General features: G+C 67.6%; 1 protein-coding gene and 1 pseudogene across 5 annotated transcripts; both read right to left on the reverse strand.

Annotated features, from left to right (window-relative positions):
• Positions 1 to 876: 876 nt before the first annotated feature.
• Positions 877 to 24,041, reverse strand: FRMD1 (FERM domain containing 1). 5 transcript variants are annotated; one of them, XM_016159468.2, is made up of 14 exons: positions 23,449 to 24,040; positions 18,016 to 18,099; positions 17,752 to 17,866; positions 13,466 to 13,556; positions 10,882 to 10,961; positions 10,538 to 10,614; positions 9,523 to 9,709; positions 9,282 to 9,437; positions 8,595 to 8,660; positions 8,431 to 8,499; positions 7,608 to 7,782; positions 6,647 to 6,973; positions 5,213 to 5,295; positions 877 to 4,347 (listed from the first exon to the last, which is right to left on the reverse strand). In XM_016159468.2, exons 3-14 carry the CDS (start codon positions 17,818 to 17,820, stop codon positions 4,141 to 4,143), a joined length of 1,587 nt encoding a protein of 528 aa, XP_016014954.2. In that variant the 5' UTR covers positions 17,821 to 17,866; positions 18,016 to 18,099; positions 23,449 to 24,040; the 3' UTR covers positions 877 to 4,140. The 5 variants fall into 5 exon arrangements, with proteins under 5 accessions (XP_016014954.2, XP_016014961.2, XP_036079553.1 ...); XM_016159475.2 differs by lacking the exon at positions 18,016 to 18,099 and having other exon boundaries at positions 23,449 to 24,041; XM_036223660.1 differs by lacking the exon at positions 6,647 to 6,973 and having other exon boundaries at positions 23,449 to 24,036.
• LOC118604987 lies at positions 22,892 to 23,010 on the reverse strand (annotated as a pseudogene).
• Positions 24,042 to 26,011: the final 1,970 nt, after the last annotated feature.

Raw genomic sequence — 26,011 nt, forward strand, 5'->3', positions numbered from 1 at the left:
AAACGGCTTCGCGTTGGCAGTTTACAAATCCCCGTGGCCATGGGGCTTGCGGATGGCCCAATGCCTTCGCCTCAGGGTCTCAGTCACTGGGGAGGAGACCGGCTCTTCCGAGTCCCTGGGCCCCTTCGCTGGGCCCCCAGGGAGGCGTGTCCCCAGGCCCTGGATGGATGCCCTTCCGCCCCCATGGGCCTGCTCCCCAAGCCCACGCAGCACTGGGCGGGGGAGGCAGCTCTTCTGGAGAAAGGTGCCGGTTCCCAGGCTCTGCTGGAGGTGAGCTAGGTGACCCAGGGCCCACAGGGCGTGGGGGGTGGGTCACAGGGTACAGTGGCTGGTCAGATGTGCACTCTGGACCCCCGAGCCCCTGTGATGCTGGGAGCCCCCCAAACAGAAGCCCACACCTATCAGGACAGCACCGCACGGGGCCCCGAGGTGTCCAGGTCCCAGGAGCCGGTGCTCAACAAGCCCTTGGGGGGCCCTTGAAGCTAGACCACTACCTGCCCTCTGCGCTCTGTGCAGACCCGGCCGGGACAAGCCAGGGGGCTGGTGGCACTTGTGACCTATGCTTTGCCCAGGCAGCCACCCACTGCCCGAGCCCGGGGCCCGGAAGCCGGGCTGGGCCTCCTCCCGGCCTCACTGGCGAGTGGGGTGGACGTGCAGGGTCTGCCTCGTGCCCCCACAGCCCTGGGGGCCATGGCCTCCTTGCTGAGTGTCCCCTTCGTTGGGCGCCCGTCACTCGGCAGCCGGGACCCCGAACTGTCCTTTCCCGACTAGTGCAGATCTGGTTTCCTGGAAAACGCCCGTTGCGCCTACCAGGCCTTTGTCCCGAATCCCTGATCTGCACGGGACGGCAGGGGGCTCTCCCGACTCTCCACAGGACCCCCACCCCCCGCCCTGTGCGCAGGCTCAGCTGTCACCTCCCCGGGCACCAGGGTGGGGGGCAGGCGGGGTTCGAGCGCACACACACCCCGCCTCGCTGTCTGTCCTCCCGCCACGTGGACAGCCAGAGGTGGCCGGGCAGCTCACGGACACGTCACGCCGGCGTGTGCACAGGAATGGGGACTGCAGCCGTGGAGGCACAGGGCGCTGGCCAGGGTGCCAGGAGGGGCGGCCGGCCCGCGAGAGGTGGTCACAGCCGGTCTCCAGCCGGCCAGGCCTTTCACGCAGGTTTGGGGCTGGGGGCAGGCGCTACCTGAGAGCCGCAGCACGCCACCAGCGCCCCCTGGTGGCAGTGAGGGGTGAGCGTGGCCAGGGGAGGAGCCAGCTCAGGACTGGAGCTCGCAGCAACCCCTGAGGGGCCAGGGAGCTGCTGGCGCGGGCTTCCCTCTGCGTGCCACGTCCCCTCCCATGCCAGCATGTGTGTGTGTGCATGCGTGTGCACACGAGTGTGACAGGGCCTGGCACCGCTGCCATGCCTGTTCGCATGTGTACCTGTGTACTCGTGTCTACAGGTGCGTGTGAGTGCAGGTTTGTGTGTGCATGTGTGCGCGTGTTTGTGCATGTGTGTGTACACTGTGAGTGTGCAGTTTTGTATGTGTGTGGCATGTGTGGGTGTGTATATGCATGTGCAAGTGCAGGTTTGTGAGTGCGTGTGGCATGTGTGGGTGTGTGTACACAGGCATGTGTGTAGGATTGTTTGTGGCGCGCGTGTGGGTGTGTACACGTGCATGTAAGTGTGCAGGATCGGCTGTGGGTGGCATGCATGTGGGTGTGTGCACATGTGTGCAAGTGTGCAATCGGGTGTGCATGTGGCATGCATGTGGTGTGTGCACGTGCGTGTGCCTGTGCAGCATTGTGTGTGTGGCGTGCGTGTGGGTGTGTCTACACACGCGCTAGTGTGCAGGGTTGTGTGCGCATGCATGCACAGGGCTGGGCACCAGCAGCGCCATCCCGCCCGCCCCGCTGCCGGCTGCCTTCCGCGCCATAGCGAATCGGCCCACGGGCAAGGCTCCTGTGCTCAAAAGTTTGTTTACAGTCGCAGACCTGACGGGGCCCCACTGCTCTGGGGACGGCTCTTCATATGACTGAAAACAGGGTGAGCAGAGGCTCAGGCCCCGCGCAGCCGTGGATGCCCTTGCCCAACCTTTGGACCTTGGCCAGACTGCAGGGTCCCGTTGGCCTCCTCCCCTATCACCACAGGCTTGGTGCCCTCGGTAGCCCTGGGGCCCCACGGGGCACATGGGCACCTCCGGCACAGGGCCACCTCCGCCGACCCCCTCTCCTTGCTCCGTGCCACCTGCCATGTGCCCAGAGCCGGCACGTACCCGCCCGGTGGCATCTGTTTCGTGAGGGAAAGACTGGGCCCCTTGAGCACTGGCCACCCCCGCCCGGCCGGCCCCGTGGTGTCGCTGCCCGGGCAGTTCCAGACCACGGACAAAGGCGGGTCTCTGGCCACGAGTTAGGTGCACACGAGCTCCGTGTGGCACGGGCTGTCCCCCGTGTGCCCGTCCCCGCAGCTCTGGGGCACGGTGGTTACTCACGGCAGTGGGTACAGCAGGTGGCTGTGCCACCCAGCGCAGGGTCTTTACTGCAGGTGCCCGGGCACCCACGGGAAGGACCGACGGGCCAGGCCGAGGGCCACCCGCCTTGCCGCACCAGCCCCCACCCCCCTGCTCGAGCTCCAACGTTAGGGGGAGATGTGGCCAGTGCAGCCTCCACGCACGGGCAGAGCAGGCAGGGGACGGCCTCACGGGCTCTGTGACCCACCCAGTACTCGGGACAGTCTGACAGCGAAACAGACCCGTTCACCTAATGGCGAGGACGACAGGTATGCACGTGGGTCCTGGGCTGGGGGGTGGGGGGGTGCAGCTAGGGCCACGGGTAAGTGAACCCACACTGCACAGAGCCCCCCGACGAGCCTCGGGCAGGGGGTGGTCTGACCTCTCGAGTCCCACCTGTCAGAGTGGCCTTTCCCACAGCCCACTTGGGGTCAGGAAGCAGGGACAATGTGGCAGGTGGCCTTTCCGCCTGGGGACACGGACTGCCAGGCTACTGAGTTGGCTCCTCCACCAGCTGGACTCCACACGGCCACTGCGCACTGTCCAGGCGGCCAGTGGCTTGGAGGAAGGCCACCTGCAAGCAGGGCCGTTGAGGCGAGAGGGGAGCAGGCCTCTCCCCAGCTAGTCGCCTGGCTTTGAAGGGAATCGCAGCCATGCCGGTGGCCACTGTCACCGTACACCTGACCCGCGTGGGCCCAGTGTCCACCCGCGTGGACGCCGAGCCTGGGGCCATGCTCCTGCTGTGGTTCTTGTCTACACACCAGCTCTCGACACACCGACCAACGGCCACAAGGTGAGGCCAGCAGCCCTGAGACACTGTCCGGGAAGCCACCAGCGTGGGCTGGAGTTGCGCCAGGCTGTGCAGGTTGTGGGGAGCACGAAGGGCGGGGAAGTGCTCATCCTCCCTGATGGGTTGGGGGGCGGCCAGCGGCGGCAACGCTTAAAGGGTAGCTGGGAGCCCAGAAGCCCCGCTGCTGACAGCTCACAGCCCTGGGCACGTGTGGCTGGCTGGGGTGGGGCTGGAGAAGGGACACATGTCACCTTTACTCCTAAGTGCGATTGTGATTGGAGAAGGGGCAGAGCCGGGGCCAGCAGTGACCAGGACGTGAGCTCAAAGGGCTCCTAGAAGGTCTGTGCGCTTGGCTGGCCATCGGCGGAGAGTGGTGGTAGGGAGCACCCCAGGACGCCCCCCCCAGCTTAGAAGGCCCCCCACGTGCCCCCAGCCAGGGCAGGAGAGGACCCACTCTTCACCTCCAGACTGACGTCGGAGCGGCCCCCATATCTCCGACAGGTGGAGACGCGGGAGGAAGTGTCGGGAGAGGCGGGTGGCGCCCGAGGCCTTGGTCAGCCAGGCACCAGGCAATGGAGGGAGTGTCCAGGGCAGAGTCAGAGACAGCCCCGGCGTGGTGGCGAGGCGTGAGGGCAGTGGAGCGCTGTGGGCGGGGCCTGGAGTACGGACACGGAGCCCGCTGGAACAGAGCGTGCTGTGTGGATGGAGCACGTCGTGGGCGGAGCCTACGGCGTGGGTGTGGCCTATCATGGGCGGAGCCCATCATGGGCGGAGCGCGTTGTGTAGGTGGCGGTCCCTTGTGGGCGGAGCCTTGGTGTGGGTGGAGCCCGTCGTGGGCGGAGCTGCTCCACGGGCCTACACCACAAACTCCTCCAGGGGCTGGCCATCCCAGAGCAGGTCCACGGAGAGGCAGTTCGTGGACCTCTGCTTGCCTTGGACCCGGGGTCTGGGGTCTAGTGCAACGCCAAGGTGGCGGCTGCGCGGGGCGGGCTTGGGGCGTGGGCGCACATCATCCAGGCTGTGGCTGTGCTGTTCTGGGGGGCGGGTGGTCGCCTCCGGGATCTGCAGGGAGAGGGTGTGCACTGTAGCCCCTTCCTGTCCATCTCGCCGCTTCTGTCACAAGGCTCCGCCCAGCTATCCTAGGCGACCCCTACAACTCCGCCCCCTACCACACTTAACGCTGAGCCCCCTGCGCCCCTGGCCTCAGGCCGCTGCGCGTGCTGCCCTTGCTGGAGATACCCGCGATCTCGCCTTGTCTTATGCAAGCCACTCCCACTGTCCCCTCACCCCGAGGGTCCCTCGACCTGACACATGGCCCACCTGGCTGTGTCCCCATGGCGACACTGTTGAGCTGACCCTCTACCCCTGTCCGCATTCTGGCGGGGCGCAGGCCCAGGGCAGCGAGGCAGGGGACTGGCCTCCACGTGGGCCCCTCCAGCTTCTGTGCTGTCCCAGGGGTGGCTCACGCAGGGGTAGTGCGCGCCCCTGGGCGGGAACCTAAGCCCTGCGGCCTACAGAGCCCACCCCTCCTTGTGAGGGGCCTGGGGCCCCAGCTCTCTGCTCCTGCAGCTGGCTGGGTCCCTCTCCAGTCAAATCGCCGCCAACAATCTTTTTCCAGGGGCGTCACCCGCAGGGTCGGCACCCAGCCAGGCTGGGCAGAGCACCCCAGATCTCGGCTCTGGCTCCTCGCCCCCATGCCTGCCTACCCCCTACCCCGCCTGGTTATGGGATGGAGAAAGCGGGCACAGCCGCCCCCGCGCACGTGCCCGGCAGGACCCCAGGCCACAAGCCGCGTGCCCACTCCTGCACTGGGGCCGAGGGGTGCCGGCCCCCCACCTTGTTTCCAGAAAGCTGCACCGCCCACCCCCACCGCCCAGGCACCGTCCTCTGGGCCTCGGGGAACTGTGGGCCCCAACGAGGGACGTACCTGGACCTGATCCTCAGCACTGCGGCCCCGCGTCCTGACCAGCGTGACTGGCACCTCTGCCAAGTGCCCCGGGGGCCGAGAGGCTGCAGGGAGGAGAGGGGTCATGGGCAGGGAGGACAAAGTCCAGGGAGGATGGCTGCCTACCCCATGAGGCGACTTCTCCTCTGGGGACCCTAACTCTGAGATGGGACTCGAACCTCTGTGGCCCTCACAGCACCTCCTCCGGGGGCTGTCGGAGCTGTGGAGGTGGGGCGGGGTGGGCGTGACCTCAGCAGTGACCTTGGCCTCCCACCTGCAGGGATCTCCACCATCACAGACATGATCACGTGTTCCCCGCTTGAAGTGTCTGAGTGCCCTTCAGCGAGCAGTGGGTTCCCCGGGGCTCGCCTGAGGTGGTCCGGCCCTTGAAGGCAGGGGCCCAGACCCAGGACGTGCCCCACACCCCTCCCACAGGGCTGCCCAGCCCCCTCCCCACCTCAGCCTTCCCCCTGCCCAGGGCCCACTGCCCTGAGCCTCCAGCTTGGCTGCCTTGCTTGTCCAAGTGCCTGAGGTCTAATCAGTCACCAGGCCAATGTGACGTCATCATTGTCCACACTGGACAAACACTCAGAGGTGGCCGCCCACCTGTCCTTTACTAGAGGGCCAGCCAGACACTTGGGATGTAAAGGTACACACGGCAGGTCAGAAGCAAAGACCTCCTGGCCCTGAGTGGCCCTGAGCGGTGCTGATACCGCGTGCTCCCGGGTGGCCCTGGGTGGCCCTGAGCGGTGCTGATACCGCGTGCTCCCGGGTGGCCCTGGGTGGCCCTGAGCGGTGCTGATACCGCGTGCTCCCGGGTGGCCCTGGGTGGCCCTGAGCGGTGCTGATACCGCGTGCTCCCGGGTGGCCCTGGGTGGCCCTGAGCGGTGCTGATACCGCGTGCTCCTGGGTGGCCCTGGGTGGCCAGGCCCTCAGGCTGGTCCCCTCAGCTGCCCACCACGCCCACTGTCAGGGGTGCTGTGGATGTGCAGGGCTCAGGGGTGATGAGGTGCTCTGTGGGGAAGCCCCGCACCCCAGACAGACATGAAAGTGTCCCCAGCACAGGATCTCCCGCTAGGCTGAGCGGACACTCGGCCCAGCAGCTCCCGTGAGTGGCCATGACGGTGGCCTTGGTCATGGGACTCCCACTGAGCCCAGCGGGACAAGAGCAGCACGAGAGGAACCTGGCTGACACGCTTCCCGGTGGCTAGACCCAAGCGAGGCACGTGGGCCTCCCGAGGTCGGCGGCAGAGAGGCAGGAGGGCCACCCCCCCACCCCGCACAGGCCGGCCCCTGTCCTCCTGGCCGGCCCCAGGCCCCGGGCCACCACGCGGCTCAGGAACGTCAGGCCCGTGCACCCTCCCTCGGGCGCAGACAGCGATGACTGAGCGGGGGGCTCGCCGGCCACATGCTCACCGTCCCCCTGGCCCTCGTCCCCAGTGTCCCGCTCCGGCCAGCCTCTGCCGCTGTCCTCTGCGCCTCCGCTGCTGTGGCTGGCGCTGCAGCTGCAGGGCAGCGCCCCCCCACAGAGCGCCTCGGTCCTCGAGGGCCCGTCCACCGACATCTCCTGGGACTCAGCGCCTGACCCGCGGGAGCTGCCGGGGCTGCCGGCCGGGGGGAGGCACCGGTGGGGGGAGGGTCGCCAGCAGCTGCCCCCGCGGCCCCCAGCGTCCTCGCTGCCGGCCGGGGACAGGCCCGGCTCCGGCACGTCGCCGACGAACGACTCCCGGTAGCGCTGCTTCTCTGGGCGGAGAGAGAGAAGGGGCAGCGGCGCGCGCGTGCAGGAGCCGCGGTGGCCAGCAGGGGCCCCGAGGTCCCCCAGCCGCCCGCGCCCTGAGCTGCCACCACGGCCTCGGGGGGTGCACTGTATGGGGGACCCCGGGGCCCTGGGTGTCCACGGCGACAGCCCAGGCCGCCCAGGCGGGATTCGCCACCTGCAGCCAGTGAAGGCTTCACGTGGGCCCTCAGGTCATTCTCGGTGTGAGGGGCCCCGAAGCAGCTCGCACACACAAGGAGACACGCACGCGGGCACACACGTGCTCGCACACTCACAGGCACACTCACGCACACGCAGCCCGGGATTCCGGCCCTCGGCCCTCTGGCTGGCTCCTGGAGAATCCTTCCCCAGAGTCCACGCCTCCCCCGGCCCCCATCTTTAGAAATGGGCTCCAGGAGAGGTGGGAGGGTGGGGGTCACCACCCCACCCTCCAACCAGGTCTGGGGGGAACACAGGAGCCAAGAGGCCACGCCCCACGATGGGCAAACAGGTGCAAACAGCTGCGGCGCCCCGAGTCGATGGGCAGGGAGCGGCGGGGGCCTCCAGGAGCCCAGACAGCAGGGGCGGGGGGCTCGCAGTCGGAGGACACGCGGTGCCCACCTTGCTCCTCCTCCAGCTGCTGCAGCCTCTGCAGCGCGGGCCGCAGGGCCAGGTGCCGCTGGTGGCTGGTCCTGAGCAGCCGCAGCAGGTGGCGGGCGCGGGTGCTGCAGCCCGTGTGGTACACCAGCGTGCAGGCCGCAGGCTGCCCGTCCGGCCGGATCTCAAACCTCTTCCCCTGAGCGAGGAGGAGACGAGACGCAGTCAGGGAGACCAGGGGACGGGAGCATGCGTTTTAACTGTCCGCGGCGACCCCGACCTGGGCAGTGGCCACCGTTTCCGTCTGCGAATCTGATTTCCATGTGCAGGCGGTTTCTCTGTGGGCGGCAAAAGGCGCACACCACCCCCAACTCCGTTACAAGCACGCGGGACGCGTCCCCTCGGCCATCGGGGCAGGGCGCACAGGAGTGGGACTGGACCCCAGGCCTCGGGTTCACCGTCCAGAGAACCGGCCCGCCTGGCCCAGTGGGCCTCATGCTCCCTGCCCTTCCGCTCCGAGGGCCAGGCCTGGCCCAGGGTGACTGAGCGGGGGCCAGGACCACAGGGACAGGGGCGCCTGGAAGGTGGTGGCCACACTATGCAGGTCTGTGCACCCCCATTTCCTCTCACGTTCTCCGCGTGGGAGCCAGAAGGTGGGCTAGTGCCAGCGCCCCCGGTGCAGGGCCGTGTCCGTGCCCGCGTTAGAGCGCCAGGCCCCAGACACCCAGGCACGGGGTCTGGCGGAGGACGGGGTGCCCAGTAGACGGCCTGAGGACAGGCTCGGCTGGGCACCCCCGGGCTCTTGGTGGGTGGGACCCAGCGCGCCGCAACCCCGCCTGACACGCACCAGGACCGCCAGCTTCCCAACGTGGGCCCAGGGGAAGTCGTGCAGCAGCTGCAGGGCGCCGGGCACCTCCTGCAAGACAGCAGAGGCCGTGTCCCCAGGGCGGGCCCCAGGGCGGCAGCGCGGCAGGGCCCTGGGCGGCAGGGGCTCCGTTGCCCCCTGGTCACCTGATAGATGCGCATTCCTGTGAGAGTCAGCGCCAGCACCATGGTGGCTCTGTCGTCCTTCTTACCCTACAAAGACATCTGCGTCAGAGGGCTGAGCCCCTCGCGCGGGGGCTGCGCTCCCCAGGGCCGTGCGGGGCCACCCCGGGCCTTTCCCATCCCCCCGACATGAGGCCCACTGTCCCCTGTCCCTGCCTCGTCACCTTCTCGGACTTCCACTGCCTGGATACGGCCGTGAGCTCTTTAGGCCCCACTGACAGGCCCTCGGCCCGACTTCCCTACAGAACGAGTGTCACAGTGCCCTGGACGCCGGCGGGAGAGCCGCAGAGCCGCCCCTCACACAGCCCCTTCGGCCCCACGTTGGGCGGGCAGGAAGCTGAGGGGGCTGGGCTCCGGGCCGCTCCCCGCAGGTGGAGCGGGGCGCGCGGGAGGGACGTGGGGGGCACGTGGGGGACGCACGGGGCCAGCGGCGCTGCCACCGCACGCCACCCCCAGATGGCAGCCCGCACGCTGCGCTGCACGTCCCTCCGTCCCGGGGTCAGCGTCTGGGCACAGGGCGGCCACGGGACACTGTCCTCCGGAACTGGCGTCAGAGTCGCGGCTGCCTAATGCCACTCGTCTGGGGCCCTCGGCTGAGGCAGCTCCGAGGCGGCCTGAGCCCCGACGCGCCCGGCGGCCACGGGGCATGACCTTGAACAGCCTGAAGAAGTGGACGGGCACGTCCTCCAGCCGGCAGGCCTCCCTGATGAAGCGCAGCACGGCCTCCTGGGGGCTCAGGCCCCGCTGCTCGCGGTGCACGGCGGGCAGGTGTCTGAGGATGTAGGCGCTGCCCCTCCTGGCGATGATCTGAGGACGGAGGCGCCGCGGGCCGTCAGCCCCGCCTGCCGCCCGGCGCCCCCCGCCCCCACCCTCTCCCCTACCGCGGCCTTACCCACTGCGGGAAGTAGGCCTGCGGCTCGAAGTAGCGCCCCACGTGGGCCAGCTCGCGGTGGTTGCCCAGGTCGGCCTGCAGCCCGTAGGCGGCCAGCAGGAAGTAGGCCTCCTCGCGGTGGGTGCACTGCGACCCCAGCACCCGCTCCTTCAGGTGGCAGTAGTACAGGTGCCGGGCCGTCCTGTCCCTGGAAGGCGCAGGCGGGCCTGGTGCGGGGCTGGCTCCTGCTGTCCCTGGCCCGCCCTCCGCGGCCCCAGGCCCTCCCTGCCCTCCAGGTCCTCACGTCCTCATCACACCCGGCCGCCTCCTGGGGCTGGCACCGGCGAACGTGCCGTCGGTTACTCCTGCCCCTGAGAAACCGGGGAGTCTCAGCTCCCCCTGTGCCGGTCACCTCCTTCCCCAGCCAGGGGCGCCCTCCAGCTTCCTCACGGCCGGGCCACAGTGGTCAGCCTTCCACGCGGTCACACCCCGCCTTCCAGAACCTGCCGCAGTCACACCCCACCTTCCAGAGCCTTCCACACTCACACCCTCCCTCTCATGGCTCCACCTCAGAAGGCTCGGGGGCCACTGGCCCCCCTGCCCCTGTGCAGTGAATCCCCGGAGACACAGCCCCTGCTCACCTGCCCTGGTCTGGGGGTAACTCGGGTTCCTGGGTTGCCCTGGGAGCTCCATGCCACCCACAAGCTCTACGGCACGTCTCTAGTGACTGAGATGAGCGGGGGTCCCCACCTGGACCCCTTTCTCACCCAGCTCTGACACCTGGGCTGCGTGGCTGAGGGCAAGCGGAGCCCCCTCCAGAGGACACACCGACACCCCCGCCCCACCAGGACCCCCCTTCCCGCAGACCGAGGGCTCCGCCTCCGGACAACTTCTTCCGGCACAGTCGTCACATGTCTCAGTCCTCACGCTGCAGCCCCGCCCCGCCAAAGGGACAGCAGTGCCACCTCCACAGGCCGCCCGTCACCTCTCGGCCTCCCCACCGCAGGGACTGTCCCTGAAGTCGGCCAGCAGTTACCTCATGACCCTCCCGTTCTCCACGTAGTGCTGCACGCTGAGGAAGGTCACGAAGGGGCCCGTGGGCCTCCCGGCTCCCTGCAGGGCGAAGGGGACAGGAAGCGCCGTGCCACCGTGCAGCGGTCACGCCGTCGGTGCGCCCCAGCTGCAGGCTCACGCTCAGGTCCGAGCAGCGGGCAGCCCGCGGCCTCAGCCCGCTTGCTCAGGACGGCCGCGGCCTGTCGGCTGTCACGCGGACGAGCACTGGCCTCCCGCGAGGCTCGGGGGACACTGCAGGGCAGCTGGGGGGCGGCGCTGTGGGCGGGGCGCAGCGCAGAGCCCCGCCCCCTCCAGCGCCCCGCTTACCCGGCGCCGTCCGCACCCCCAGTCCTTGGAGAAGTACGTGCTGAGCTTCCGGTCCAGGTCCATGAACAGGTGCTCGTCGCCTAGGAGACAAACGTGGCCTTCAGCAGAGCCGCCCGCCGCGCACTGCCCCGCGCGCCCTGCAGAGCCGCTGGTGTCGGCCGCGGGGCGCTGGGCCCCGCCCGCTGGCTCTGCTGCACGCGCGGACTGCGCCCCGCGCCGCCCTAGGAAGCCGAGGGGTGCCCCGGTCCCGCGGCCCCCCCTGCAGCCCGCGCCCCTCGCCCGGCGGCGGGACGAGCCCTCCGGAAGCAGACGGCGCCGCGTCGGGGCCGGTCACTGCTGCCAGGCGGACACCGCCCGCTGCCCGGGGGGAGGGCGAGGGCCGCGGCGCCTCCTCCGGAACCACGTGCTCTGTGTCTCGGGGTTTTGTGGCCACAAGTTTCCTTCACCAGCTGGGAAAGACGGAGCAGTTACCCCCGAGAAGGGCGGAAACCTCCAGCCGCCGTCGAGGCTCGGCCCGGAGCCGAGAGGCCTCGCGGGCCCTGGACGCTCCGCGGGAGGCGCGGGGCAGGGCTGGCGGCCGGCGAGTGCGGGCCGTGCCGGGCTGTGGGCACGCGGGGCGGCGCCCACCGCCTGCCGGAGCAGCCTCAGCCCCGGGGCCTCGAGCCGGGACACAGGCCAAGGACGCCCTCTCCCGTCGTCCCCAAGCGGACCACCAGACCCCACCCTCGGGGTCCACGGCGCTGGCCGTGACCGGGCCGCCCGCCCGCGGGCAGGGGGCGGACGAGGCAGACGGACGGGGATCGAAGTCCTGCACGCGGGCGGTCCTCCCGGGACGGGCAAAAACGCCCGCGTCCAGGCGGCGGACGGCATCGCGCCATCGAAGGACCCGGCTCTGGGGTTGCGAGGAGACCGGGAGACGGTGCGCGTGTCGCTGAGGGAGAGAGGCCGACGGGGACAGGGTGCTCGCTGCGGAGCCCCGCGACTTGACTCCGCGAAAGGGGAAGCTGGCGCCGCGGTGGTTGCGTTTGGGGGAGGGGCAGGGGCGGGGCGAGCGTGGGGGGTGCACAGAGGGTTTCAGGGCCGCAAAAGTCCTTCTATGACACTGTCCTGGAGGACACATGTCACCACTCATTTGACGAGACGCCAGCTGTGGACTCTGAGTGACGACGTGTCATTGTGACAAACGCACGCCCTGGGGGGACGCTGGTGACCAGGAGGCCGTGGGGGGCGTTTGGGGACCTTCTGCGCCTCCCCCTTGGTTCTGCTGTGAAGCCACAAAACAATTCAAAAAACCTCTGCGTCTAAGACTCGAGGCCCCTGAGGGAGATGAATTTGCAGGTCACTGGGCCACAAAGGTCCCCACCTGCCTTCAGAACAGTGAGGACACTGCAGGTCCCCAGAGCGCGCCAGCCCCCACCTGGCGGGGGGCGGGGGGGGGGTCCGGGAAAGCCCACGCGGTTCCCCTGGTGTCCACGGAGCCCCTGGCCCGGCGGCTCGTAGCCAGGCCCTTGGGGACCAGCGGTCACACAGAGCCCGGTCCAGGTGTCCGCAGGCACACCTGCTGCGGGGGCCTCAGCCAGCCCGTGTCCCCGTCCGGGAATGCAGCCACATTCCAGACTTAATGAAACTGCGCGTCCGGGGAGGCGCCCTGTGGGCTCTGCGGTCTGCAGAGCGGCCCAGCCCCAGCAGCTGGGGGCCCAGGGCCACGCCCCTCCCAGCAGGCCCGCAGGGGCCCAGCCGGGCCGGACCCGGGTCTGAGCTGCCCCACGGCGCCCACTGCCTGCCCGGCCCCCTCAGACCTGCTCTCTCCTGGGGGGCGGAGAGCGGAGGACGGTGGGTTGGGGGTCCTGCTGGGAGGACCCCAGGAAGCCCTGGGCAGTGTCCCCGGGGGATGACGGGCACGTTTGGTTGAAGGCTCGCTTTCGGGGGCACGTGAACTCGTCAGCACACTGTGTCCCAGTGTTCCCACAACGCCGACCCGTCGATTGGAGAAAATTACACGCGGTGTCAGGGCTGAGTGAGGGGTGACTCCAGTGGGCCGGGAGAGCAGGCGTGGACGCGGGGGGCAGGGCCGAGGGCCGGAGGGGCCGGGTCCACCCACACAGCCCGAGAGCCCGTCCTGCTCGAGATGCTCGACACACACACACAGTAACTTCCCATGCGGCGGGCCGGGCGGGGCCCTCACGGCAGATGCTGCCACCGCGTGTCTGCCGGAGCGTGCGGGCCGCTCCCCAAGTCCCGGCTCAGGCCAGACTCTCACACGTGAGAAACGCCGCGTTCGGTGGGGGACGCTGGTCTCAGCGGCGCTGACAGCAGAAAAGGCGGCAGCTCCGTCCTGTGGTGGCAGGTGACGGGCGCGGACAGGGGCCTCTGCTGCCCGGGGACAGGTGACCTCCGGGTTCCAGCCGGGAGCAGCAGGCTGGCTGCCCGCCCCCAGAGCTCTGCTGAGGGACGGGTGGGTGACCGCGGGGTGCAAGGACGGGGAGCAGGGGCGCCCCCTGCAGACTCAGCCCGCAGAGGGGCGGGCGCTTCTGGGGTGCCTGGGGGACCCGTGGGCGCTGTCACCCGGGCTGGCTCTACTTACTCCTGACCACGCTGAGGCCAAAGAAGTGGGCTTCCCGGAGGCCGGTCGCGCCGCACACCTGCTGCAAGAGCTCGCCAGCCGTGGCCTGTACCTGCGGGCGGGGCGGGGCTCTGGGTGCAGCCACAGCAGGGTGCGCCCAGGGCGCCCACCATGCTACCCCACCCACACCACACAGGCCACTCCCGAACGCGGGCCTGTGCTCCGGGGACACCCGAAAGGGACTCGGTGCCCGTGGCCTCACCCGCTCCCTTCCGGCGCTGCCTGTGGCCTCGGCGGCCTGGCTGGCGGGTCCGAGCACCCCGACCCCGACGCCCCACTCTGCGGCAGCCCCAGCGCCGCACAGCCCCCCGCCCCGCCCGCCGCTGCCCTGGTGCTGTCCCCGTCCCCATTCCTGCACCGGCGGCCGCCCGGCTGAGGACGCGCAGTGGGGCCGCGCCCCGCCTGCCTGAGGACCGCAGTGGGGCCGCGCCCCGCCGGGTGCAGTCCGGCTCCCCGTCCACTTCGCGCTGTCGCACGGGCGCTTCGTCACCGCCGAAAACTTTGTTTAGGCGAGGCAGCCCTTGGTCGACGTCGCAGACGGCAAGGCCCTCGCCGGCTTACAGCCCGAGTTTCCATCTTCACGCCTCCAGCACCTGGTCTCCCCTGGCGGCCTCCCACCCAAGTACCGACCAGGCCCGGCCCTGCGTGGCTTCCGAGATCAGACGGCGTCGGGCTTGTTCCGGGTGCCGCGGCCGCAGACGCTGCTGAAAACTTAACAGTTTCTGACTGTCGAACCCTGGCAAGCTCGACGGTCCCGTCGTCGGAACGCCGACTCCGTAGCTCTCTGCTGACGGGAGTGAGACTCCGCACGGGCCCCTCCCCGCCTGGCGCCCCGTCTGTCCTCTCTCCGCGGCCTCCCCCTGCCGTTTATTTGTTGGCCACACGGGCCGTTCACGCCGTGGCCTCCGTGTCCCCGGTGTGACACGCCTCGGCCCCCAGCCTCTGCGCCTCTGGGTCGCAGGGCGGCCCCGCCGGCCTCTAGGTCCCCGTGCGCGGTGGCAGCGTCCCTCGGTGCGTGAGGCCTGGCCGGCGGAGTGGAAACGCTCCGGTCCCGAGAGGGCCTGCCCTGGCGCGGGCCAGCACGGGCCCGCGCTGCTCTCACTCGGCCAGGAACGTGGCCCGCGTGGGCACGGGCGGCGCCTCTGGGTCTCGGGGAGGCTGCTTCGTTACTGGTGCGCCCACACCGTCTTGGTCAGAGGGCGCGCTCCCGCCCTCGCGTGGCGAGTGACGGACGGGCCTCGCTCCCGCCTGGTCACGTGGGGGGGAGGGTCAGGCCCCGACGACGCGGGCGACGCACACCTGCAGCGACGGTCTTCACAGCCCGTGGCTCTCTATCCCCTGGCCGTGAGGACACAGTGGCACTCAGGCTCCGTCCTGCGTCTTCGCGCACACGGCGCGCGCACACCCCGGGGGTAAGCCGGCTCTGTCACTGCCGAGTCGCCGGCCGGCATCCCAGCAGCTCAGCCGCCAGCGGCCGAGATGCGTGGCTCCACTGGAGGGCGTCCCACTTGGCCGAGGTCACACTGTCCCTCAGCCGAACCCTCATGAGAAACAGGCGAAAGCGACCGTCCCAGCTCACGCGGGGCGGGGGTGAAGCTGCCACACCCCAGCAGGTCCTCGTGCCGTCCCCTCCCTGTGGCCTGAGGCGCCTCTGAGGACGCACGCAGCCCTGGACGGCCCTGGACAGCCCGCCCATCCGCTCCAGCCTGTCGTCACCCACCCTGGATTCTGTCGCTCGTGCAAGTTGGAATTGACTGAAATAGAGAAATGGGTCCCTGAGCAGACAGGAGACTCCCAAGGGACTTGAATAAGACTTCACCAGGAGCCACCAAACGTGTCCACAAATCACACATATCCTTCAAACAGAAATGCTACCTCCTGGGACCAGCCGACTTTCTGGGGTTTTCCTGTTCCTCTACACTCGGCTGAAAGGCGCAGATGAAGCAATGCCACCTCCCAAGTGGCCTCGTCGGCCGGCGACATCTGGGTGGTGAGATGGGCGTTTCCACCTGGAAATAGGCCACCCGGACTCTGTCCCCTGACATCACAGGAAGGAGACGCTGAACGAGGAGCCCATTCCTCACGACGGTCCCTCCAAGGAGCTCCCCGTTTCTGGGCCACGAGCAGGCGGACCCTGCCCGGCCACATGGACCCAGGGCTGGCGCTGCCGTGCCTGCGGGAAGGCGGGCTGGGCGTGGCAGCAGGCCCAGGCCACCCAGCTGCGGGATCCCCAGCCCAGGCCTCACAGCGGGGTCCCCGGCCCAGGCCACCCAGCTGCGGGGTCCCTGGCCCAGGCCTCACAGCGGGGTCCTGGCCCAGCTGGAGGTGAGCAGAGAACATGGGGCTTCAGAACCAGGTGGTCTGAGCGCAAGCCCTGACTCCGCACCTGGCTGAGCACTTGCTGACCCCCGGGCCTCAGTTTCCCCATCTGTAAGACTGGACTAAGGAGAAGTCCTGGTGGCGCGTGTGGAGGGTCTATGCGGGTGCACACAGAGCCCCCCGGCGGGCAGAGCGTCCGCGTCCACCTGTGAGCAGCGGCTGCTCCGGGCAGCTGACCGCAGAGGGGCCAGGCCACGGCTCGGCCAGGCCACACCCGGGCACGGGGGCCACAGCCTGCACACAGAGGCCCGGGTTGGAGGCGCTCGGGGCCACTCGTGCTGACGCGCGTCTGCGGACCGGCAGGAAGCCCGCCGTCCTGAGGCCGAAGCGCGGCCCCCGACTCTCCTTTCGGCCGCTCAGAGCTGCAGTGCGCCCGGCCCCGCCCCGCACGTCCCCACCGGCGGTCACTCTCGGACCAGTCCCCGGGCGCCCAGCAGCTGATGGACAGCGGGGGGGGGGCATCTGCACTCCCTGTACCCCAACACCTGCTCCCTCCAGGAGTCCTGCCTGGAGGCCTTTCTCTACCGGCCCCCACCCCTAGTCCCTGTGAAAAGCCTGTTTTCCTACTGAGGGGCACTGCCCCCCGCGTCCCCCCATCCCCCGACCCCGGAGCTAGGGTGAGGACAGCAGGTCCTCTGGAAGCGGTTGCTGGGCGGCCGCTCTGTCCCTGGGGGGAGCAGCGGTGTGGACAGGGCTGTGAGGCCAGCCGGGCGAGGGCGGGCACGTCTGCCGGACGCCCCAGACGCGGCTCGCCCCCTCTGGGTGCACACGGGCAGACGTCCGTGACAGGGTGGCCGGGCGGTGATGTCTTAGACATCTGGGGGGGTCTGGGCGAGCTGCACGGCGCTGCGGGGAGCCCCGGCCCTCACGGCGTCTCAGGCGTCACGCATGTGCGACTCCACACGTTAACATGATTAACATCCCTCGAGAAGCACGGCGTGTGAGTCACGGACAGGTGACCGCCCAGGTGACCGGCCGCCTGTCCTCGGGCACTGCGCTCGGTGGTGGCCCGCGCGGGGAGGACGAGGACTCTGAACTCGTCCCCCCGGACAGGCGTCTAGGTCTGGAGACCGTGTCTGAAAGTCACCTCCCCGCTCGGGGCACGAGAGCCGGACAGAGACCCGGCCGCTGAGGAGCCGGGAGTGGACAGTGGACGGCGGAGGGGAGGGGCCGGGCCGTGCTGCACGCTCGTCCTGGACGTCACACTGCGTGGAGCGTGGGAGGGGACGGGTCGGCTTGCACACCTGAGCCCTTCCTTCCCGAGGCCCCCGCCCTGGTGGCAGGACTCGCCTGTGGCTCGGTCCCCCAGGCCGGGGGCCTCAGGTCGTCCGCAGACACTGAGTCCCCAGCCCCACTGGAGCGATTGTTCCCGGTGGGGACACAGCCACCCTCAGACCCACCCCTACCCATGTCGCGGGAGGAGGCGACAGATGGGATGGGTCCCTGGGAGGAAAGTTAGCCCAGGGGATGCTGGACTCTGGGGCTCAGCCCGGCCATGGCTGTGGAGCGGGAGGGATACAGGCGTGTGGAGGTGGCCCGCGGGGTCCTAACGTGACACCGCCTGTCAGAGGGGAGGGCGGCGAGCTCACAGGCCCCGCACGGTCCCCATGGGCCCCTGCCATGCTCCGCCCACCCCGACTCACCCCGCTCAGCCCCACGGCCACCCGGCCACCCGCGCTCACCCCCACGGCCACCCAGCCACCCGCATGGCCACCCGCGCTCACCCCCACGGCCACCCGGCCACCCGCGCTCACCCCCACGGCCACCCAGCCACCCGCATGGCCACCCGCGCTCAGCCCCACGGCCACCCGGCCACCCGCGCTCACCCCCACGGCCACCCAGCCACCCGCATGGCCACCCGCGCTCACCCCCACGGCCAGCCGCAGCTGCTCCCGCGTGGGCAGCAGCACGAGGACGTCCCTCTGCTCCACAGTCATCGCGTCCCCTCGGCCTGTGTCAGGACGAGGCCCCCTCCATGGCCTCCTGCAGGAGAGAGCTGGTCAGGGGCACGGCCAGGGGCGCCGAGCAGCCCCGGCCCACATGCCACTTGGGGGGACAGGGGCCACGTGTCACTGCGTAGGGCCCTCACCCTCCGTCCAGCCACAGGTGGGCATGCAGCACCCCAAACTCACCCGCTGCGAGGCTTCCTGAGGACCGGGCGCCTTGCGGGGCTGCTGGCCGGGAGGGCCCGGAAGCGAGTGGGGCCGGGCTCCAGCCTGCGTGCCAGGACAAGGTCCAGGCTGTAAGCAGCTGGCCACGTGCAGCTTGGAATGCAAATAAACAACGCCAGCCGCCCCGCCCGCGGCCGCCCCACGCCCAGGACCACCTGGCAGCTCCCCAGGGCCTCGGCTGCTCCCTGCTCCAGTCTGGGGCCAGGCCACCGCCAAGGTTCCGGGATGCTGGGGGCGGGCAGAGGCCTCAGAGCCCAGAAAGGCGCCCAGAGTCCTGGGGACGCAGAGCCTGGCGCCCTGCTGCAGCCCCCGGCTCCCCTGGGGCGGGGTGCGAACCCCGGCAGCAGCAGCGCTGCCCCCCACGGGCCCGACGGCCTCTGGCTCCCTTCGGGGGCGGACGCCCACAGGTCTGCTCTGGCCGGGGGTCGCCTCCCGGCGACGCTCGGGGGACATTGCCAGCAGGACACGCAGCCCGGCTCGCTGCCCCGCGTGGGGGTCTGGGCGTGGGGGGTCTGGGGCCCTCTTCCCACTCCGGCTGTCCCCGACGCCAGCCCCAGCCTGCCCAGATTCGGGGCACAGTGCACCCGCGAAGCCGCTTCTCCCCGCAGTGGGGGCAAAGGGGGTCCTCTTTGGACAAAGGCGTGTCCTTTCGGCCGGCCACCCACCAGTTCTTAAAAGGGCAAAAGAGCCCAGCGAACGTGCCGGTTCTCGTGGAGCCGCCACTCGGCCGTTTCCCGCTGCCCGGTGCCTGGCCTGGGACCCTCTGACCAGCGTCACGGCGCTGTGTTGTGTAGAGATGGTGGGCAACGCCGCCTTCCCCTGGGCACGGCCGGGATGTGAGGGCCAGGGCGCCACAGCCGCCAGGCCTGAGGCGGGGGCGGGCACCGAGGCGGACAGCCTCCCCCGGCTAGAGACCCCAGAGCCAGGCCCGGCTCCCCGCGGGGCAGCTCATGGCCCAGCACTGGGACGCACGGGGCCTCGGCTTTGTCCTCTGTGTGGGCGGTGCTGTTGGAGGTGACAGTTGGCACACGAGCCCCCGACACCTGCGCCTACGGACAAGCTCCCTGGAGGGGGTCTCGTGACGACAGGAGGCCCCTGCCGCGAACCTCCCCTTCTCGCCGAAGCCCCACGGGCGCCTCGCCTGCGGTAAGCCGGGCCGCGAAGCGACCACGCGGTGTCACGGCAGTGAGGTCACTTCCCGCAAAGACCGCGGGGGCTCCCGGCCGCCGAGGGCCTCCTCCGCCCGCGTGCCCCCCCATCGGTCAGGCGCCTCTGTCCCCTGGCTCATCGAGAAGATACGAGCTGTCCTCCCCCAGGAAGGCACGGCCGTGCCAGGCCCCACGCTGCGCAAGACCCTTCCTGTCCTCTGACCGGCTTGGTCAAGTCCGTGGTTTCAGACATGGGGAGAGGCGGGGAGAGGCAGGCCCCCAAAACCCTGACCCGGCCTCCTCACACACGGCGCCCAGAGACCTCTCTGCCTGATTCTCTTTCTTCTGGATAACGGGTCTCCACCCATGAGACAGGCTTGCGAAGAATGTTCTAGAAATAAAGCTTCTGAAACCCAGGTCCACAAAGTCCAGGCTTTGTAAAACGCCGGAAACCCACTCAGCAGAGGCTTGAAGAGCCACACGTGGACCAATGTCAAAGACGCTGCACTGCAGGGCAAAGCCAGCCCGACACTCACAGCTCATGTGGGCCCGTGAGGCACCCGGGGGCAGACGGGCCAGAGGGTCGTGTGGCTGCCGGGCCCACGGGTGACTGCACGCGGTGGGGCACGGGGACCCTTTTGGGGGCCACAGAAACACTCCAAAACCCATGGTGCTGGTTGCACAACTCGCAAATTTGCTAAAATGCATTTGATTGTTGACTTAAGATGAAGGTATTTTATAGCTTGTAAATCATACTTCAGTAAAGCTATTAAATACATGACCAGTTATAAAACTGTACAAAAACACAAAAAGGCATTCAACAGGTGTCACGAAATGCAACCCTTTGTCAGAATGGTGGCTCATCTCAGCATGTGTGTGTGTGTGCATACACGTGAGCATGTGCATACATGTGTGTGCACACACATGGATGTGTGGCATGTACATGGGCGTGGGTGCATGTGCACATGTGTGTGCAGTGCACACATGCGGGTTCACAATGCACGCACATGCACACGTGTGTGTAGTGCACGCACGTGGGTGTGCATGCGCATGCATCCAGGCAGGTGTGCATGTGTGCATGTATGCAGATGCATGTACCTGTGTGCATGCAAGTGTACGTGCGCATGTATGTGGGTATGTGTTCGTGTGTACATGTGGGTGCATGCATGTGTATGCATGTGCCTGTGTGCACACATGTGGGTGTACGTGTGCGTGCATGTATTTGTGTGTGCGCAGGCGTGTGGGTGCGTGTGCATGCACATGGCCCAGACAACAGCCGACGCCTGCCCCGTGTACCGCCGCGGCCAGCGACAGCCGTCCACCCTTCCCACCACTGCCCTGTGCCTTGCACAGTCGCTGCTCATGGTCACAGTGACCCACCTCAGGGGTGAGGAGTCTGAGTGCAGCCTGAGATGCTTCGTCAGTGGCATGGGAGGACGCGCGGGAGTGCTGGGGTGCCCTGCAGGGTGGAGGGGGGCCTGGCTGCCACTGCTCGAAGCTGCACTCTGAGACTGAGGCCTCGTGAGGGAAGCTGAGGAGCGTGAGCACCCCACCCTCCTGGGCCCCTCCCCACCCTCTGCCCTGGTACCCGCACCCTGCCCACGCCGGGGTCTCAAATGGGGACCCTAGGTAACAGACTTGGAGTCTCACACCTGGGGGACCCACGTGGGCCAGCACAGTGGTGTCAGCGGTGGACGGAACTGGGGGTGCCCCAGAAACTGCCCCCACCGGACTGCGAGGCCCCCACACTGCGCGGCCCTGGCTGGGGCTGGCCCCAGTCCCCGGACTGGCCCCTCCTCCTGCGACAGGCAGGACTGACACCCCCATTCCTGCTACAGAGACGAGGACACCGGGGCTCGGGGGGCTGGGCACCGCCTGACGGCCAGAGCCGCTCTCGGCGGCGAGTCAGCGTTCGCTCTGGGGCCACGGGACGCGGGGTGCTGCTGCCTGGCCCCCACCGTGACTGGGACAGCAGAGGACCCTGGGATGGCTCCACGTCCGTCTCTGTGTGGCCCCCAGGAGGCCCGGCTTCTTGTTGCTCATGCTGGAGGAGGGACTCGGAGGGAAAGTCGAGGAGCAGCCAGCGGATTACCAGGGAGCGCCGGCCTCTGGCCCTTGGCTGCTCTCGGCTCCGACGCCCCCTCAGCCCGAGCAGATTCCCGGAATTCTCTCCGGTGCCTCCTCTGCCTCCTGTGTGACCCCCGGCCAGGCACGAACACACAAACACTGACCACTGTGAATTTAGGATTCCAAGGGCCCCGCCCAGGAGGAAGTGGCCAGCGGTGGCCAGGCCGCGGCTGCAGGGTGCCCGACAAGACGGAGCAGAGCGCAGGAGGCTGCGGGGAGGGGCAGCCCAGGCCTGCTGCCAGGCCGGCGGGCGGCTGTGTGGACAGACCCTCGGCGCTCTGACCCCGTCCCGCACCCACCCCGGGCCTCGGCTGGAGAGGCAGCCACCTGCCCGGCGCTGGTTGGCATGGAGGGGCATGCGACTCGTTTATCTGTCTCTTCTCAGTGGGCACTTAACGCAAATGCCCCCGTGGGGACCTGTGGCTTAGGACGAGGACACAATTTGGAGAGTAAAGTGGATTTTGGCAAAAGACTGCCCCAGGCGTGGGGCCGTGCGCGGGGCCCTGTCTAGTCTGCGAGGCTCCCAGGCTCTGGGTTCACACCCACTGGGCCGGCAGCTGGCTGACCTGGCCCGTCCCTGGGGGTATGTGGGTCATCTCGTGCAAGGGAGGGAGGAGGGGGCAGGCCACCCTGCAGGTAGGGGCGCTGATCATCAGCATGGTCTGTGATCGCCAAAGCAGACTGGCTTCTGCTGCGTGTTACTGCTGCTGCTGCCTGCACGGGGCCCCTCGCCGTCCCGCCAGGGCAGACCCCTGCCTGGCCTGGGTCCCCAGCGGCCTCTGCAGGTAACGCCCACGGGGCGGTGCTGGGTGCCAAGGGCTCTGCGAAGAGCCGTCCAGGGGAGCTAAGTGTGGCTCATGCTCTCAGCAGAGGGACAACGACCAGGGTCCAGGGCATCCGGGCCCCAGGGCCCGTGACCTCGGGGGCCGGGGTGGGGCCGTTCAAGGCGACACGCTTGGTCTGAGCTCGGTGGGCCGGAGGCAGAAGCGGATGCAGGCTCAGGCCAGGCCGAGCCCCAGGGCCAGCTTCCTGCTGACCGAGCTGGCCAGCTGTCCGGCTCAGGTTTATGTTTCACTGACTCGCAGATCAGCTACCCAGTCCCAGTGCCCGGTGGGTCAGAGGGCGGGAGACGGCACTGCGTCCCCAGGAGGCGTCCCCTCTGGGGACCAGCGGGCCAGGAGCAGCCGTGGGCGCTCTGGCCGGGGCCGGGCGCTGCTGGGCGAGTTGGCGCTTCCTCCCGGCGGCTGAAACACCGCGTTCTTTACGCTGGTCGTCGGCTCGCCCTTCTGTGCCGGCTGAGCCCAGAGAGGCCGGGCCCTGCCCCGCCACCCGCTGGTCTTCCCCCGCTCGCCCTGCGAGGGCCGGAGCCCACGCCTGTGCCCGGCGGGGCCGGACGTCTCTGCCTGCGAGCTCGAGCCTCGGGAGGGCGGTGCCGCCACGCCTGCCCGCCTCTCTCAGGGCCCTGCCTCATTTATTATTATTTTTTAGGCGAGGCACCCTTGGTTGACCTCATAGATTACAAGGACCTTGCCAGCTTACAATCCCTTGTTTTTTATTTTGTACTCCTACAGCACCTGGTCTTCCTAGGCGGTCTCCCATCCAAGTACTGACCAGGCCCGACCCTCCTTAGCTTCTGAGATCAGACGGGATCGGGCCTGGCCAGGGTGGCATGGCCGGAGCCTCAGAGTCCTGCCTTAAAGAGGCCCTGAGCAGCACGTCATCTCACACAGCTGAGCCAAGTCCACTCTGCACTCTGCCCTGCTGCAAGGCGCCGGCAGCCTGGGAGCCCCAGGGAGCCCTGCCCCCCGCGCCCTCGGCGAGGCGGCTGATCCTGGCTGTTGGTGAAGACACACGAACAATTTAAAATCTGTATGAACCTCGGACCAACAGTGTCAGATAAAATCTTTACACACACACACACAGAGCCCGTCTGTGAAATTCACTTGTTCAAGCGACAAGGCCTACTGTCTTTCCTTCCTCTGCTGACAAGGACACCAGCTGTCTTGGACTCGGCTGCCAGCTCCAGTGTGACCTCAGCCTAACTCATTGCATCTGCAATGATCTTATTTTCTGAAAAGATGCACCCCGCGGTCTGGGGAGAGGTCAGAAGTCAACATACCTTTGTTTGGGGACGAACGCAGTTCAATCCAACACGTACAGCTGAAGCTTCCTCCTTCTTTAATTCTTTGTTTCTCGTGACCGGGGTGTTCTCACCAGGACAAAGGTCAAAGGTGAGGCAGGGATGAGTGGGTGGGGGTGGGGGGACTGTAAGAGCTGCCTCCCAGGCTGATCTGGTTTCGTCTGGTTTGAGGCTGCAAGCAGGCGGTGCCCTGGCTTCTGCTAGGCCACGTAGACCCTGTTTCCGGGGGGCTTCTGACCCGGTGGAGCTGGGGGGCGGGCTGGAGCGGTCCTTGCCGGTGGAGCCGTGCTGCCTGTGGCCACATGTGACAGCCACCTCCACCTTGCCCCCTGGCTGCCAGCGTAGAGCCAGCCACCGTATCGAGCCATCGGACACCAGAGAGCGCTAGCTCCAGTCCAGGGAAGCACTTCAACGCAAACTGAGGTCCGGCCTTGGGCAGTGACCCGAGCTTCGGGCCTCTGGTGGCGGGGGAGAGCCAGGAAGGGCGGCGAGGCCGTCGATCAACCCTCTGCTCCCTAAACAAAGGAAACGGTCACTGGGCCGGTCTAAGGCCCACTGAGCTCAGTGGACAGACCAGGTGGCCGTCCGGCCTCCCGCCTAGAGCATGGAGCGTCGCAGTGATGCACCCTGGGAAGCGAGGAAGCCCCTGGGTTCCCGGCCCCTGAGCGTCCCCCACGGCAGACGGGGTCCTGCGGGTCACCCGGCACACCCGCCCGCCTGCCCCTGCGGGACGCCGGCCGTGTTAAGACGCCTTCGCTGCCGATCGGGCCGGTTCTCGTACGCTGTGCCGACCTCAGAGCAGTCGCCTGCCTCGTCCCGGCCGCACTGACCGCGGAGGCCCCAGCCGCCACGCCGCCGTGTAAAGAAACGCCCTTCACCTTCATCTCCACTCTCCCTCCCCCTGGTTACCCTGTCGCTCACGGTCGCTCCTGTGTGACCGGAATCTCTCCTCTCACCCCTCGATGCCCTTTCCTGGCCCGCGGTGCCGGCAGCACCGGCTCGAGCCGGCGCCGTGCGGGCCGCCCAGCGATTCTCAGGTGACGGAGTGAGCGGCCTTGTACCCGAACGCCGAGGCTTTTCACAATCATTCGCAGAGACGTTTTCTGTCTCTCTCAATTTTCGGCTGCGTTTGGGGACTTTCAGAGAGGACGGGTCCACATCGCGAGAACGGGATCCAAGGAAAAACAAGGTGCCTGCGCTGTCGCTGCCAGCAGAAAGGGGATGGGGACGCGATTCTGGGCGATTTCAGGCGCTTTCCGCACCGATCCTGGCCCCACCGAGGCTTCATCACTTCGACCCCCAGTTACTTACTGGGCGCTCACTCTTCCCTGCTGCACCCCCGGGAAAGCGGGGGACGTGCCAGCCCCGACTGGAAGGTCGCGGGGAAACAAGAGCTGAGCTGGGGGACAGAGCTGCAGGGCGGGGACGAGGCTGGCCAGCTCCGTGACGGGACGGACCGGCGGGACCGGCCTGGGCTTCACAGGCACGGGAGAACATTTTCCCTGGCCTGCAATGCACAAATCACGCAGAGTCGATCAATACGCAAATCACGCAGTCGATCAATACGCAAATCACGCAGTCGATCAATACGCAAATCACACAGTCGATCAATACACAAATCACACAGAGTCAATCAATACGCAAATCATGCAGAGTCAATCAATGGGCAAATCACGCTGTCTGCCTTCGGAGAGCTGCAGGGCCGGGCCTGGGTTTCTTCCCTGAAGAAGTGTTCAAGCTGGTAAGTGATGAAACGCATTTAAAAATTTTTGTCTCAATGAAACGTTATATTTTTATAATAGACTATTATATCTAGTGATTTAGAGTTTCTAATTGTGATTAAAAATTAACATTTTCTATTATTTCATGTTTAATAGTTGAGCTTGTACATTCCATATGGGATGACTTCGTGTTACAGTAGTTATTGAGAAATGAATACTAACCTGATATAGATAAGATTTATTTAAGGAAGGGTTTTGGCTTTCTAAAATTCACACAGAGGTATGGACTCGTCGCCACCATGAGGTGGACAATATTCCAATGAATTATCATTCAAATGGGTTAGCCAAGAAAGTACAATAATTATGTTAAATACATCCAAGCAGATAAAGAAGGTATTATCATATGAAACAAAAAAACGAGAAATCATATAAAGGACCGGGCGGAAGTATTAGGCAGAAGTAAAGCAGCTGTAATGAGAACACCACAGCTGGCAATGCGCATAGTGTGGCAGCAGGCTGCGGGCGCCCAGCCTGACACCCCTGCCTGGAGACGTGTCAGACCCCACAGGGCGAGGGCCCCTGCGCCTCAGCCGGTCAAGGCCAGGTCCTGCCTGTGCTGCTGGCCACCAGGCTGTGTCTGGAGGGTCCCAGGGCTCTCCTGAGTTTGGCTGAGTGGAGCCAGTTAAACTGGTGTGGCCAGTTAAACTTAGAACTCTGGATCACTGGTTTAGTATAAAGGATTCAACCCAGGACGCCCCAGAGGGGAGATGCGGAGGGCAGGGGAGTGGGAAGGGCACAGAGCTGGGCCCTGTGACCACCCC

This window comes from Rousettus aegyptiacus, unplaced genomic scaffold, assembly GCF_014176215.1.
Source record: "Rousettus aegyptiacus isolate mRouAeg1 unplaced genomic scaffold, mRouAeg1.p scaffold_m13_p_1, whole genome shotgun sequence".
NCBI classification, from domain to species: Eukaryota; Metazoa; Chordata; class Mammalia; order Chiroptera; family Pteropodidae; genus Rousettus; species Rousettus aegyptiacus.

Coding starts and splice junctions, on each gene's coding strand:
- FRMD1 (XM_016159475.2), bottom strand. CDS start 17,820: ATGACTGTGGAGCAGAGGGACGTCCTCGTGCTGCTGCCCACGCGGGAG. Junction 10,962..13,465: donor TGGCCTCAGCGTGGTCAGGA/GTAAGTAGAGCC, acceptor TTTGTCTCCTAG/GCGACGAGCACCTGTTCATG. Junction 10,615..10,881: donor GGGGGTGCGGACGGCGCCGG/GTAAGCGGGGCG, acceptor TTCGCCCTGCAG/GGAGCCGGGAGGCCCACGGG.